Genomic DNA, 16,081 nt, shown 5'->3' with positions numbered 1-16,081 from the left:
GCATATCAAGAGTTAGGGTCTGTCTTCAACTGTCTCATGAGTTGAAGAATTTCCGCCCTCTGCCTTTGCTCTGTAGCAACAGACAAATTGCTAGACCTTTCTGATTTCAGGTCCGATTTCTAGAAATACTTTATGCTGTCTTTCCTACTCTAGAAAACCTTTCCTGGCCGGGCACAGTGGCACACACCTGTAATCCCAGCACTTTGGGAAGCTGAGGCGGGAGGATCACTTGAGGTCGGGAGTTCGAGACCAGCCTGACCAACATGGAGAAACCCCATCTCTACTAAAAACACAAAATTAGCAGGGCGAAGTGGCACATGCCTGTAATCCCAGCTACTTGGGAGGCTGAGGCAGGAGAATCGCTTGAACCCGAGAGGCGGAGGTTGCAGTGAGCCGAGATGGCGCCATTGCACTCCAGCCTGGGCAACAAGAGTGAAACTCCTGGCCGGGCACGATGGCTCACGCCTGTAATCCCAGCACTTTGGGAGCCCGAAGCGGGCGGATCACGAAGTCAGGAGATTGAGACCATCCTGGCCAACACGGTGAAACCCCGTCTCTACTAAAAATACAAAAAAAATTAGCCGGGCATGGCAGCGGGCGACTGTAGTCCCAGCTGCTGGGGAGGCTGAGGCAGGAGAATGGCAAGAACCCGGGATGGGGAGCTTGCAGTGAGCCGAGATCGGGCCACTGCACTCCAGCCTGGGCGACAGAGCAAGACTCCATCTCAAAAAAAAAAGGAAAAAAAGCGAAACTCCGTCTCTAAATAAATAAATAAATAAAGTATGTGGCCTCAGCCTCCGCAGCCAGCCGGGATATGCTGAGCCACCTCCTGGAAATGTTGGGAACAATGGACAGAGAGTCAGTGATCATCCACCCAGGTGGCAGAGGCGGCTGGAGTACTTAAAGACTTTTCCACAGGACCACACACATGTTCATGTCATAAGGCCAGGAGGATGCTGAGTGTGAGACATGATGCTCTGTGAAGTAGAGCAGGCCCTTGAAGGTTTGTAGGAACTCAGGGCAAGGCTGGGAACTGGGCCCTGGTTCTTCGCTTTCTCCTGAGCCAGCTTCTTTAACCACAGTACTATATGTGTAGGGCACCCCCTGGTGGCCAATAAGGTAATGACAGTTTGCACTTAAGGATACAAGTGAGGACAAAATAGGTGAGCAACTCACCCTGGTTTGGAAGAAGTCTTGGGGCTATCCAGTTTTAAAACTGAGAGGGAAAAAATAAAGAAGAACAAGGCAAGAAAATAGATGTCTTAGATTTGGCAAATCACCACCATCTGGCTGTTGACAAGGAGGAGATAAGTTATTCCCTTTTATCGATGGGGCTACTGAGACCAGAGAGTAAACTCCCCATTCACAAAGTCCAGCAGGTGCAGAGTTGAAATAGATTACACTGAGTTACACTAATAGGGGAAAGAAGACCAGCAGTTACCCTAGGTGGCAAGTAAATCTTTCTCACTTCTTCTTTTTTTTTTTTTTTTTTTGAGACGGAGTTTCGCTCTCGTTGCCCAAGCTGGAGTGCAACGGCATGATCTCAGCACACCTCACTGCAACCTCCATCTCCCGGGTTGAAGCGATTCTCCTGCCTCAGCCTCCGGAGTAGCTGGGATTACAGGCATGCGCCACCACGCCGGGCTAATTTGTATTTTTAGTAGAGACGGGGTTTCTCCATGTTGATCAGGCTGGTCTTGAACTCCTGACCTCAGGTGATCCGCCCTCCTCGGCCTCCCAAAGTGCAGAGATTACAGGCCTGAGCCACAACACCTGGCGGATTGATCTTTATTGGACACCTGGGGCGATAGGGAACCCTCCTAGGCCTCGTGGGGGCGACAAAGACCAAAATATCAAAATGTCTCACCCACCTTAGAACCTGGGAGAAGTAGGTAGGGGACTACTGTTTCCTCTAGCCTACAGAAACTCAAGTTCAAAGACTCGTTCAGCCTCACTAAAGAATCTTACCTAACTCACGACTAGAATTTGGAAGAAGAAGGCCCCTTGGTTTCTCAAATTCAGCACTAACATTTCACAGATAAGGAAACTGAGGACCAGAGAGGTTGAATGAAATTATGGCAGTAGGCCTGGCGCGGTGGCTCACGCCTGTAATCCCAGCACTTTGGGAGGCCGAAGTGGGTGGATCAGGAGGTCAGGAGTTCGAACCCAGCCTGGCCAAGATGGTGAAGTCCTGTCTCTACTAAAAATACAAAAATTAGCTGGGTGTGGTGGCAGACACCTGTAATCCCAGCTACTCAGGAGGCTGAGTCAGGGAACTGCTTGAACCCGGGAGGCGCAGGTTGCAGTGAGCTGAGATCACGCCACTGCACTCCAGCCTGGGTGACAGGGTGAGACTCGCTCTCAAAAAAAAAGAAAAGAAAAAAAACAGAAATTATGGCGGCTAGACATGGTAGCTCACATCTGTCATCCCAGCACTTTTGGAGGTCAAGGTGGGAGGATTACTTGAGCCCAGGAGTTCAAGACCAGCCAGGGCAACATGGTGAAGCCCTGTCTCTACAAAAAAATACAAAACTTAGCCGGGTGTGATGGCTTGAACACCTGTAGTGCAAGTTACTCAGGAGGCTGAGGTGGCAGGATCGCTTGAGCCCAGGAGGTCGAGGCTGCAGGGAGCAATGACTGTGGCACTGCACACCATCATGGGCGACAAAGCAAGACCCTATCTCAGAAAAAAAAAAAAGAAAGAAAGAAAGGAAGAAAAAGATAAAGGGGCCGGGCGCAGTGGCCCATACCTGTAATCCCAGCACTTTGTGAGGCTGAGGCAGGCGGATCACTTGAGGTCAGGAATTCGAGACCATCCTGGCCAACATGGTGAAACCCTGTCTCTACTACAAATACAAAAATTAGCCGGGCATGGTGGCAGGTACCTGTGTTCCCAGCTACTTGGGAGGCTGAGGCAGGAGAATCGCTTGAGCCCAAGAGGCGGAGGCTGCAGTGAGCCAAGATCACGCCACTGCACTCTGGCCTGGGCAACAGAGCGAGACTCTGTCTCAAAAAACAAACAAACCAAAAAATAAAAAAAGAAAAAGAAGATCGTTTGGGCCCATCTTGTATGTTTCCTGTCCCATTCCTACCATCATTTCCCCAAGGAGTCCTGGGAGATTGGTATCAGAAACCAACACCTGGGTGCTTAGTGTGCTCATTGCTGCTGGGGCATCATGGCTTCTAAGCCCTTTCAGCCAACAGAGCAAGGAAATACTTACACCTATAGTCTTCTATGTATATGCTAGCCAGTGTAAATATACATATATAATTATTTCTGTCTAATAGTTGCCACATTGATAAAGTAAAAAACAAACAGGTGAAGTGCATATGAATAACATTTTATTTAACCCACCCTATCTAAAATATTACCAAAACTTTTCACATATAAGCAGTATAAAAATTACTGAGTTGTGTTACATTCATTTTCGTTGTACTAAATCTTGGATATCTAGTGTCTATTTTCCACTTACAGCATGTTTCAATTTGGCCTAATACAATTTCAAGCCACATGTGGCTAGTAACTTAACCATATTGGACAGACAGGTCTCCAGAAGTAGACAGGTAAACAAACAGGCAATCATAATGCAGGGTCATAAGTGCAATGACAGGTGCAAGAGGCCAGAAGGGCCACTTGACTCAGCAGGGGAGAGGAATAGAATTGGAAAGGTTTTCCAGTGTGACATCTGAGTTGTCTTGGAGAACACAAGAGAGTTAGCCAAGATGGGGAAGTGGGTATAAAAGCCAGGACTGAAAGAGCCTAAAGAACTGTCCATCTTTCAGGGCAACTGAGCACACACAATGGACCAAGCAGGGGACGATGCTGGTGGAGACATCCACAACTACCAGACTAAAGAACCTGGACTTGGCCGGACGCGGTGGCTCACGCCTGTAATCCCAGCACTTTGGGAGGCCGAGGCGGGTGGATCACCTGAGGTCAAGAGATCGAGACCATCCTGGCCAACATGGTGAAACCCTGTTTCTACTAAAAACACAAAAATTAGCCAGGCGTGGTGGCGGGCGCCTGTAGTCCCAGTTTTTCGGGAGGCTGAGGCGGGAGAATGGCGTGAACCCGGGAGGCGGAGCTTGCAGTGAGCCGAGATTGCGCCACTGCACTCCAGCCTGGGCGACAGAGCGAGACTCCGTCTCAAACAGAACAAACAAACAAACACACAAACAAAAAGGATCTGTCTATGTTCAGCGGCTGAGTTGGGAGCTGAGAGACTAGGGAAGGGAGGAGGAGGCTGGCTGATACTGTGACCCACATGAGAAAGAATGAAGTCTGAGCTCGGGACGAGGCTTTAGAGACGGAGACACCTTGAGAGTGATTATATGGGAATCCTCAGATCTCTCTCTCTCTCTCTCTCTCTCTCTCTCTCTCTCTCTTTTAATGCACGAGTGCCTAGTTTTAATTCCCTGATGAACTTCAGAGCTGCAGAAGAACTTCAGAGTGGGAAAATAATAGCAGCCGTTCCCAGGTGTCCCATATTATCTGTGCAAAGGCACTATGCTTAGTCCTTTCATACATGATTTTATTTCATCACCCTGAGCGGTAACAGAATCATTCCTGTTTTACAAGTGACAAATAATATGAAGCCGACTAAGAGTTCACAGCTCTAGGGCACGCTGGTAGCGTTGGACTGAGACTAAAGACCTCCCGACATGCCAACATCCCTCAACCCAAGGAGATCCGTTTTCCGTTCCCGCCTTCGGAGGCCAGCGGCCCGCCCCACACTGCATCTCGCTCCTGACGGCCCGTCTAGCCGTCCCGCGTCTCTAGTGTTTTCCCTTCTTGCCCATCTACCCGCAGGCTTCCTCTCGTCTGCACTCCCACATTGGCCCCTCTACCCGCCCGCCTCTCTATGGTTCCCCCATCTCCCCAGGCCCAGCCATCCGCCTTGTTACAACTTCTCCTTCTCTAAGCTCCTCAGCACTGGAGCCAGCGGGTCCTAGGCGGGTTGGGTCGGCTATCCAGGCTGCCTCTCTGGTCCAGCCGAGAGGAAACGGCGGCCAGTGAGAGTGCTTTTAGGAAAGGCTCGGGCCGTGACTGGGGAGAGTCCCTGGGAAAAAGGAGCGCGTTTCGGGCCCTTTGCGAAAACGCTCCGGCTGGAAACACAAGGCTCCGAGAGGAAGGAGCCGCTCTCCGCTCTGACCCACCCCACCCCCTTCAGTAAGTGGGGACCCCTCCGCCCCCCAACTCCCCAAACGATCACGCTCCGCCGACGGGCTTCCTGTCTCTCGTTCATTTTTGTTCTGACAGCGCTGGGAACCAACGGGGAGATCGGGATGTGCCCACCTCATCACACAGACGAAAACCTCAGGCGCCAGAATGGGAAGGAACTCGCTCAGAACCAGCCAGGAGCCAGCTGGGGCTCCCGACTCTCGGTTCTGGGAACCTCCGTGTTTTTCTGTTGGAAGATAGGCGGGGTAGGTAGCGACAAGAAGGGTCCTGAGAGAGGCGTGGAGGACCCCCACAATCCGGTTCCAAGCCGGAGTCCAGTCTTACCTCTCAAGATTCCCCCTTTCGTGTAGCAAAGCGGATATGATTCTTTCCCTTAAAAGTCGTTAAATGTAGCTGTTCAGGTGGATTTACCACGAAGCTAACAAAGCTTAACCTTCCGAGGCTCCTCGCGGGCACGACCACTTCTCTACCTAGTGGGTGTCAACAATTCAAAGAATATTTAAGATTAGTCACTGCTCAAAAAAGTTTGCCATGCCTTGTAAACTTAAATTCATACCTGAAAGAAACGTGATTTTGATTTTCCCAAACTCGACCGTGCTAAATCTGCAACTGTCCTGAATCTGAAATAAAACTTGCTTAAACTGTAAATTGTTGTGGTACGAAATACAGATCGAAGGATGCAGGGAGGAAAGTGTTACAGAGCTGTGTAAGGTTGTAAATTAATAAAAATGTCTTGTATGCTTTGTAATTGGAGGTTGCATATGGTAATTGTCATCTTGTAAATGTCATTAGGTGGGATTTATTTTCTCATACTAAATGTTCGCTTGCGTATCTTATTTTGTATTTTTAGCTTAGTACTCTTTTTCTTAATTGGATAAGCTTCGCTTTCTGCAAAATCTGGACCTGCCTCCCCTCACAGTCAGTGAGCGCTCAATATATATTAGCTATTATTGTTAATGTTATTGTTACTTTGCAGATCGAACAGGAAGGTTTGAGGAGGATCTCTGAGGATTACTATTGGCGTAGGACTTCAGACGGCCATTGTTACCAGCTACTTATTCATCTCTGTATTCATTTCACATTCAATACACTTATGTGTTGATTCACTAATTCAATTCATGTGTATTGAATATCTGAATACTCCCAGACACTAGTGTGGACGTCAGAGATATGGGAGGTGAAGATGTGAACATGGTGTCTACCTTCAGGGAACTGACAGTATCATGAGAATTATCATGGAATTGATTTGAGGTTTTCAAAATTCAGATTACAAAAACAGTCTACAGGCTCCCACACCAACATTTTATTATGAAAAATTTCAAATATATAGAAAAGTTGAAAGAATCGCATAGTGAACATCCATATACTTACCATACCAGGTTTATAGTTTTTAAATAGCATCTACAGTTTGATCCTGAAAGGTCATCATGTTCAGCCAATTATTATTATTATTATTATTATTATTATTATTATTTTGAGATGGAGTCTTGCTCTGTCACCCAGGCAGGAGTGCAGTGGTGTGATCTCCGCTCGCTGCAACCTCTGCCTCCTGGGTTCAAGCGATTCCCCTTGCCTCAGCCTCCTGAGTAGCTGAGATTACAGGCACCTGCCACCATGCCTGGCTAATTTTTGTATTTTTAATAGAGACAGGGTTTCACCATACTGGTCAGGCTGGTCTCAAACTCCTGACCTCAGGTGATCCTCCTGCCTTAGCCTCCCAAAGTGCTGGGATCACAGGCGTGAGCCACTGTGCCCGGCCTCTTTGTAGTTTTTTTGAGATGGAGTCTTACTCTGTTGCCCAGGCTAGAGTGCAGTGGCCCGATTTTGGCTCACTGCAACCTCCACCTCCTGGGTTCAAGCAATTCTCCTGTCTCAGCCTCCCGAGTAGCTGGGATTACAGGCGTGTGCCACCACGTGGGCCTGGCTAATTTGTTTGTTTTTTTATTTACTTAGCAGAGACAGGGTTTCACCATGTTGGCCATGCTGGTCTAGAACTCCTGACCTCAGGTGATCCACCCGCTTTGGCCTCTCAAAGTGCTGGGATTATAGGCGTGAGCCACCGCGCCCGGCCTATTTAGTTAGTTTTGAGACAGGGTCTGGCTGCTCTGTTGCCCAGGCTAGATTACAGTGGCACGGTCATGGCTCACTGCAGCCTCAACGTCCTGGGCTCAGGTAATCCTCCCACCTCAACCTGCTAAGTAGCTGCGACTACAGGCATGCACCACTACACCGCGCTTTTTTTGCGTTTGTGTTTTGGTTTTGTTTGTTTTGTTTTTGGTAGAGATGGCTGTGGTGATGTGTTGCCCAGGCTGGTCTGGAACTCCTGGGTTCAAGGGATCCTCCTGCCTCTGCCTCGTAAAGTGCTAGAATTAGAGGCATGAGCCACTGAACCCCACCCAATTCACCCATTTAAAGTGTATAATTCAATAGTCAGTATATTCATAGTTGTGTGCAAATATCACGATGTCAACGTTAGAACACTTTCATCACCTCAAAGAGAGATCCCATGCCCTTTAGGTATCACTCCTCTATTCTTCCTTCCCTCCAACTCTCTATCCCCACCCACCCTAAGGAACCACAAAGCTACACTCTGCCGCTACAGATTACCCTATTCTGGTATTAATAGTCTTCTAATATGTGGTCCTTTGTGCCTGGCTTCTTTCACTTAATCTATTTTTAAATTTTATTTTATTGACACATAATATTTTACATAGTTTGGGGTACATGTGAGTATTTGTGACATGCATAGAATGTGTAATGATCAATCAAATCGGGGCATTTGGGGTAACCACCATTCTTGAGTGTTCATCATTTCTATGTGTTGGGAACATTTCAAGTGCTCTCTCCTAACTACTTTGCAATATACAGACTGGGCACAGTGGCTCACACCTGTAATCCCAGGACTTTGGGAGGCCAAGGCGGGTGGATCACGAGGTCAGGAGTTCTAGACCAGCCTGGCCAAGATGGTGAAACCCCGTCTCTACTAAAAACACAAAAATTCGCCAGGCATGCTGGTGGGCACCTGTAATCCCACCTACTCAGGAGACTGAGGCAGGAGAATTGCTTGAACCCGGGAGGCGGAGGTTGCCGTGAACCGAGATCGCGCCACTGCACTCCAGCCTGGGCAACAAGAGCAGAACTCCATCGCAAAAAAAAAGTATGTCTTCTATGTAGCTGTATGTTGGTACCCATTAACCAACCTTCATTTGTCCCCGCTTCCACCACACACCCTTCCCAGCCTCTAAGTTAGCATAAAGGTTCATCCATGTTTTCACACAGATCAGTATTTTACTCATTTATGGCCAAATAGTATTCCACTCTATGGATATACCACATGTTGTTTATGGACATTTGGGTCGTTTCTGCTTTTTGGCTGTTATGAATAATACTGCTACAAGCATTTGTTTACAAGTTTTTGTGTGCACGTATATTTCAGTTTTCTTGGGTACATAGAAAAATGAAAGGGAGAGGAATTGCAGAGCCATCTAACTAACTCTATCAGCCAATTTCTTTTAAAAGGCAGGAAATCTAGGCTCCGTGAGGAGAAGTGAAGTGCTCAGGTTTTACAGGAAGGTAGAGATGGAAAGAAGCGAGGCAAATCTTCTGATTCCAAGTCCAAGACTCTTCCTGCCATTTTCTTTTTCTTTTTCGTTTTCTTTTCTTTTCTTTCTTTTTTTCTTTTTTTTTTTTTCTTTCTTTTTTAAATGGAGTCTTGCTCTGTCTCCCAGGCTGGAGTGCAATGGTGCTATCTGGGCTTACTGCAACCTCCGCCTCCCCGGTTCAAGCGATTCTCCTGCCTCAGCCTCCTGAGTAGCTGGGATTGCAGGCACCTGCCACTGCGCCCCACTAAAATCCTCTTGCAATTTTCTAATGGCTCTGTGTAGCCGGGCTTCTGGCCTCAAGTCATGCAGTAGTCTGTTAGTGTTCTGCTAGGCACTGAGGGACTCAGAAACCAGACAACAGACGAAAAGGCAAGGAACCCAGATTTGTTTTTAAATTTTAAAATTTTATATTTATTTTATGTTTATTTTTTGAGACAGGGTCTTACTTTGTCACCCAGGCCAGAGTGCAGTGGCGTGATCTTGGCTCACTGCAGCCTCAACTTCCCAAGCTCAAGCAATCCTCCTGCCTCAGCTCCCCAAGTTGCTGGGACTACAGGCACGCTCCACTGTGCACATTAATTTTTGTATTTTTAGTAGAGACGGGGCCACCACGCCCAGCCAGAACCCACATTTATTGAGCACCAGTTGGTTCCAGGCATCACATAGACCTTCAGCATTCTCAATTGGTGGCATTCTAACTACAACCCTGCCAAACGGCATTATGGTGCCCACTTTGTAGATGTCAGCTAGACACTTAGAGGGGACGTTGCTTGCCCAGAGTTGCACAGCAAGTGGACAAATGGATCTGGACCCAGGTTTGCCTGATTTGAAAGCTTATGGTAATTCCACTAAACAGTGCTCTCCTCTGTGAATATTTAATAGCTTTAGCGAGGTTAGGGAGAAAAAAAGGGAAAAAAAATACTCAATAGCCTTAAGCTCTGGTACAAAATTCTTCCACCTGCATGAATTCAATTTCTCACTCGTTCATTCACCAAACACTCACTGAGGCATATACGTGCCTTCTCTATAGGGATGCAGAGATGACATACTTCCAGCTCCCAAAAAAGGGAAACTGGGGGATGAGTTCTGTGTGCTATAAATGATCTCTTTTAATAAAGAGCTTCTCAGTAAGAAATAGACCAGGCACAGTGGCTCACGCCTGTAATCCCAGCACTTCGGGAGGTTGAGGTGAGGCAGGCAGATCATGAGGTCAGGAGATCGAGACCATCCTGGCTAACACGATGAACCCCCGTCTCTACCAAAAATACAGAAAAGCCAGGCGTGGTGGTGGGCGCCTGTAGTCCCAGCTACTCGGGAAGCTGAAGCAGGAGATTTTCTTGAATCAGGGAGGCGGAGGTTGCAGTGAGCTGAGATCACGCCACTGCACTCCAGCCTGGGCTGTTTCTCAAAAAAAAAGAAAAGAAATGAAATGAAATGATTTCACACCAAGAGATTACTGAACATTTTAAAGTTTGACTATCAGATATTGATAAGAATGTTAAGCAACAGAGGTCCCTATTTATTGCTAGTGGGAGTGCCAAATGGTAGTAATTATTATAGCTAACTCATAGCACCTACTGTGTGCCATACATTGTCCAAAATACTTTATATATAATGACTTCTGTAATCATCATAGCAACTGTGTGAAGTAGGTTTTCTTATCATCCTCATTTTGCAAATTAGGAAACCTGGACAGAAAGGGCTGACTTATGCATTCAACACAGTAGCAGATACAGTGCCTAGGGCCCATGATACTCTTAGCGACCCACAACATTTAAACATTTATTTTAGGCTGGGCGCGGTGGCTCACGCCTGTAGTCCCAGCACTTTGGAAGGCTGAGGTGGGCAGATCACCTGAGGTCAGGAGTTCGAGACCAGCCTGGCCAACATGGTGAGACCCTGTCTCTACTAAAAATACAAAAATTAGCCGGGCGTGGTGGCACATGCCTGTAGTCCCAGCTACTCAGGAGGCTGAGGCAGGAGAATCGCTTGAGCCCTGATTTTTATATATATAAATCAAAAGAAAAGAAAGGGGAATATAGCTTTGGAAGACCAGGCAGAAGGATCGCTTAAGGCTAGGAGTTCAAGACCAGCCTGGGCAAGGTAAGACAGCAAGACCCCCATCTCTATAAAATAAGAAGAAGAAAGAAGGAGGAGGAGGAGGAGATAATTCAGCCTAAGTGGTGTTTATTTTTATTTTACACCACTATATCACAAAATATAATTTCATATATATGTATGAATGAAAGGATCATGATTAGGATCATGTTTAAGTATCTCCTATCCTGCCCTTTCAAGAAAACTACTTAAAGATGTTTCCAAACTCTTCCATCTCTCTTCTCAGTGGTTTGTCACAATGCTTCTACAGTTCCATACAGAAGAAAGAAAAATGGTCCAGAGAAGTGTAGTGACTTATCCAAAGTGACACCTCCAGGAATGACTAAACTGGGCAGCTAAGAAGAGCCCTGTCTTTGGTCTTTGGTGCTGCCGAAAACCCCGCGTCTTTGAGGTCTTTCCTCCCAAACATAACATCAGCTTGCGGGTTTTTGCGTCCTCCCAGGACCACCTGTGTTGCTGTTTACTGAATATTTTTCTCTCCACTGCCTTTTTTTTTTTTTTTGACAGAGTCTTTCTGTCGCTCAGGCTGGATGCAGTGGCGAGATCATGGCTCACTGCAGCCTCGACTTCCCAGCCTCAAGCGATCCTCCCACCTCTGCCTCCCGAGTAGCTGAGAATACAGGCATGAGCCACCGCACCCGGCCTACACCGACATTTATAAACTTGGCGTCATTATATTGTCATGAGCAGGGCAGAGATAACCACAAAAACGTTTACTGTGGAAACAAAGCAAAGCGTCTTCAGTTCTGCTGAGGTTCCCCTGACTGCTAGAGCCTCGAGTCGGCCTGCGTTGGTTTAGAAGGAACGCTGGGATTTGTTCCCAGGGTGTTACAGGCGTCCTAGTGCCATCAGAGCGTTCCCTCGGAGGGACCAACAGGTAATTAGAGAGTGAACAACTCACTTTCTCTCGTGCTCAGCCGCCACGCCCCGCCACGCCACGCCCCCTGCTGCGCCACGCCCCCCGCCGCCCCGCAGTGCGTCTGCGCAGTAGCTCCTACGCCAGTTCGAGCCCCACCCCTTTTCAGAGCGAACATTGGCCTCGGGGGCGGGGCTTGGGCACAAGATGGCCGCTGCGCGCCCGGAGCCCCGGAGTCCGAGCGCACCGACCCCGGAGTCGCGATCCCAGGAGCCACTGGACCTGGTGCGGGCAAGGAAGGGGCCTGGGCGTGGGGCTCGAGGTGGGAGGAGGTCGTAGTGTAGGGGGCGGGGCCGGGGCGGGGCCTATGAGGGGTGGGCGGGGGAGGTATTTAGTGCTGTGGCCCTGGGGGTGGGGCTTGTTGGGGTTGCGCGAGGGGCGGGGCAGGGGAGGAGAGCATGCCTTGGTGGGCGGGGCGTGGGAGGAACCTATGGGTGGTGGGCGGGGCTGGATGGGGGCGGAGTCTGAGGACGGTGTTGTCTTGTGGGGCGGGTTTGGGTCCAGGGAAGGGGGCTTACCATGGATAATTTGCATAATTTGGGTGGAGCCTTGTAAGGGGCCCGGGGCCTCAAATTATAGGGCTAATTCTAGGGTAGAAGGTTGGGAAGGTGACCCTGAAAAACGTGGGGGATTATGATTGGAGCACCTGTGTTGGGGTAGGGGATAATTTTGCAGGGTCTTAGTGATGCTTCTCGAATGCCCAAGGGAGGATTTGGGAGTAGAAGTGGGTGGTCTAGGTGACTTTGGAACTTCCTCCACTTTCCCCCACTCGGAATTAGAGTAATTGAGGACATTCATTCATTCAACAAACATTTACTGAGCTCCTACTTCGGCTCTGTAAATAGAGAAGTGACCAAGACAGACAAGGGCTGTGTTCTCTTGGAGCCTGCAGTCTCTTGAGGGGAGAGAAACAATCAATGAGAGTCACTGTGATATGTTCTATAAAGGAAATAAAAATTGAGCCAATACTGTGGGGGTGGGGGAGCTAAATTTAGACGAGAGAAGTCAGCTGGGTGCTGGCTTATGTTTAAGCTGGGGTCAGAGAGATAAGTGGAGCTACGTCGCCACAGATATTATAGTGACATTTTGGGATAAGTACATTTGGAGCCATTGGAGGGTTTTGAGTGCGAAAAATGACTTGATCTGATTTACATTTTCAAAAGACCTTCAGGCTATTCTAGGGAGGTGGGTTACAAGCCAGCAGAAGTAGCAACAGATGCCCTTGGGTTTTTCAATTGTGGAGGCGCCAAGTGATGGGGCTTTAAGTAGGGTGGAGAAGAAAAGGTGGGATCCATAATATATTTTGGACAGGAGGGGAAATGATGAGGATACAACAGAATGCTGAAGGATGGGCCAGGCACAGTGGCTCTCGCTTGCAATCGCAGCACTTTGGGAGGCAGAGCCAGAAGGATCTCTTGAGCCCAGTAGTTGGAAACCAGCCTGGGCAACATAGTGGGACTCCCTCAACATTAAAAAGTAATAATAATTTTTTTTGTTTTGCTGTTTAAGATGGAGTCTTATTCTGTCGCCTGGGCTGGAGTGCAGTGGCATGATCACATCTCACTGCAACCTCCACCTCCTGGGTTCAAGCGATTCTTGTGTCTTAGTCTCCCAAGTAGCTAGCATTACAGGCAGCAGCCACAACACCTGGCTAATTTTTGCATTTTTAGTAGAGACGGTGTTTTGCCATGTTGGCCAGGCTGGTTTCGAACTCCTGACCTCAAGTGATCCACCTGCCTTGGCCTCCCAAAGTGCTGGGATTACAGGCCTGAGCCACTGTACCTGGCCAGAAATAAATTTTTTTTTTAACTAGCTGGGTGTGGTGGTGCACGCCTGTAGTCCCAGCTACTCAGGGAGCTGAAGTGGGAGGATCGCTTGAGCCCAGGAGGTCGAGGTTGCAATGAGCCACGATCGTGCCACTGCACTCCAGCCTGGGCAACAGTTTGAGACCCTGTCTGAAAATAATAAAGGAGCCGAAGCTTTTGTTTTGTTTTGTTTTTTGAGACGGAGTCTCGCTCTGTCGCCCAGGCTGGAGTGCAGTGGCCGGATCTCAGCTCACTGCAAGCTCCGCCTCCCGGGTTTACACCATTCTCCTGCCTCAGCCTCCCGAGTAGCTGGGACTACAGGCACCAACCACCTAGCCCGGCTAGTTTTTTGTATTTTTTTTAGTAGAGACGGGGTTTCACCGGGTTAGCCGGGATGGTCTCGATCTCCTGACCTCGTGATCCGCCCGTCTCGGCCTCCCAAAGTGCTGGGATTACAAGCTTAAGCCACCGCGCCCGGCCGGAGCCGAAGCTTTAATAATTGGGGCGTGCTGGGGCGATCTTGAGGCAGGTTCCACAGGCTCCTGTTTCTTCTCCTTTTGCCCAGGTCCTGGTGCCTGATGACTGCCGGCCCGGCACACCCCCGAGTGACCTCATCGAGATCCAGGTGGTGAAGGTGACAGACACCACTCTGGTCCCTGAGCCCCCAGAGCCAGGTTCTTTCCACTGTGCCTTGTGCCCTGCTGCCTTCCGGCTGGTTTCCGAGCTGCTGTTCCACGAACATGGCCACCTGGCCGGGGCCGAGGGAGGCGGGCCTGGTGGGGACCCCAGCCGGTGCCACGTGTGCGGCCACAGCTGCCCGGGCCCCGCCAGCCTGCGCGCACACTACAGCCTGCACACGGGGGAGCGGCCCTACCGCTGCGCGCTCTGCCCCCGCGCCTTCAAGGCCTTGGCGCCCCTGCTCCGGCACCAGCACCGACACGGGGTGGAGCCGGGCACCTCTCGGAGGCCTCTGGACGCAGCGGCCGTTGCAGAACAGAGGCCCGGGGTAGCCCCGGAAAGGGCGGAGGTGGTGATGGCGGCAGCGGCGGCGGGCGCAGCGGTGGGGAAGCCTTTTGCCTGCAGATTCTGCGCCAAGCCCTTCCGCCGCTCCTCAGACATGCGAGACCACGAGCGCGTGCACACTGGTGAGCGGCCGTACCATTGCGGCATCTGCGGCAAGGGCTTCACCCAGTCCTCGGTGCTTAGCGGCCACGCCCGCATCCACACGGGCGAGCGCCCGTTCCGCTGCACGCTCTGCGACCGCACCTTCAACAACTCCTCCAACTTCCGCAAGCACCAGCGCACCCACTTCCACGGGCCGGGGCCGGGGCTGGGAGACTCTGGAGGCCAGCTGGGCTCGTCGGCGGCTCAGGGGTCGGGGAGCCGGTGTGGGGCAGGGGACCCTGCGGAGGAGGGGCGGGGGGAGACCGCGAAGGTGAAGGTGGAGGCCGACCAGTAGGCTGCAGGAACATGGGTTAGTTAAGGCGGAGGTAGGCGGCGACCCGGGGGGCGGGGGTGGGGAAACGGAGGCAGGGGACAGAAGAGGGGAGATTGGGGGAGAGATGACAGCTGCAGGGATGGCTGTGAGCTGCTAACGATGGAGAGCAGAGGGAGAGGGCCGGGCTCCAGACTCCCATACGCCCACATAGCACCTCTGCCAGGCCTAGGAGAGGAGGGGTGCAGCTCTTGCTGCTCTGCAGGTGTGCGGCCAAAGGCAAGGTCCAGGGGCTGGATGTCACTGCCCCGATGCCTCTTGGTTGGCTTGTCCTTGTGCAAGACCCGGCCTGTCACGACAGAGCCTGGGCACTTCAGAGGAGAAGCCAGGATCGAATGGAAGGGGGGAATTGGGGTCCACCATAGTGTTCTGCTCTGGTCCTCCATGGGTGGACCAGGATGGAGTCTCTTGCCTACCTCACTGCGTTGCACTGGACCTGGGATGCCTATCCACCCTCAGGCAGAAGACACTCACCAGGTTGTCTGTGAAGAGACTCTGGGATCCCATCACCTCAAAGCCAGAGGGTCTCCAAGTCACAGCTGAGAGCACTTGAGCCTCAAGGATGTAAGCCTGACCATAGGACTCCAACAGCGGCAAACCCCGCCCCCACCCCCATTGTGGTCTGTCCTTAACCCATCCACTCTTCTTCAGAGGCAACTGAGAACACATGAAGCAAGCAGCTACTTAGCATCCCCCTCCTAAAGCTTTAGACTCAGAGCCCATGGTCCCCCACAAGCCTCAAGGTAGCCTCAGGTTTCTCTGATTTCCTCCACTCCCAGTTCGAAGCAAACAGCTTACTGCCTAGTCCCCACCAAACCCAAGGAAGGGCTGGCTGATGGCAGCATGGTGGGCTGGCCAGGGTGTGGAGTGAAAGAGTCACTGTGGTGGGAGCGAGAGGAGGACTTGGGAGCTGGAGGTGTGACACCTTCAGTTCTGTTCCTATTAAAGGACCTTGTGAAGGGC

General features: G+C 50.4%; 1 protein-coding gene and 1 long non-coding RNA gene across 2 annotated transcripts; both read left to right on the top strand.

The window, feature by feature from the left end:
• The first annotated feature begins 3,331 nt into the window (after nt 1-3,331).
• On the top strand, nt 3,332-6,297 carry LOC106994897 (uncharacterized). The gene is made up of 3 exons (XR_001441579.3): nt 3,332-5,170; nt 5,261-5,427; nt 6,159-6,297. It is a non-coding gene; the product is annotated as an uncharacterized LOC106994897 (long non-coding RNA).
• A 5,594-nt stretch (nt 6,298-11,891) lies between these two features.
• On the top strand, nt 11,892-16,081 carry ZNF784 (zinc finger protein 784). Its single transcript, XM_015125138.3, has 2 exons — nt 11,892-12,043; nt 14,189-16,081. Exons 1-2 carry the CDS (start codon nt 11,966-11,968, stop codon nt 15,080-15,082), a joined length of 972 nt encoding a protein of 323 aa, XP_014980624.2. The 5' UTR covers nt 11,892-11,965; the 3' UTR covers nt 15,083-16,081.

This window comes from Macaca mulatta, chromosome 19, assembly GCF_049350105.2.
Source record: "Macaca mulatta isolate MMU2019108-1 chromosome 19, T2T-MMU8v2.0, whole genome shotgun sequence".
NCBI classification, from domain to species: domain Eukaryota; kingdom Metazoa; phylum Chordata; class Mammalia; order Primates; family Cercopithecidae; genus Macaca; species Macaca mulatta.
The sequence above is the reverse complement of the archived record's forward strand: the minus strand, read 5'-3'. Positions and strand labels throughout refer to the sequence as shown.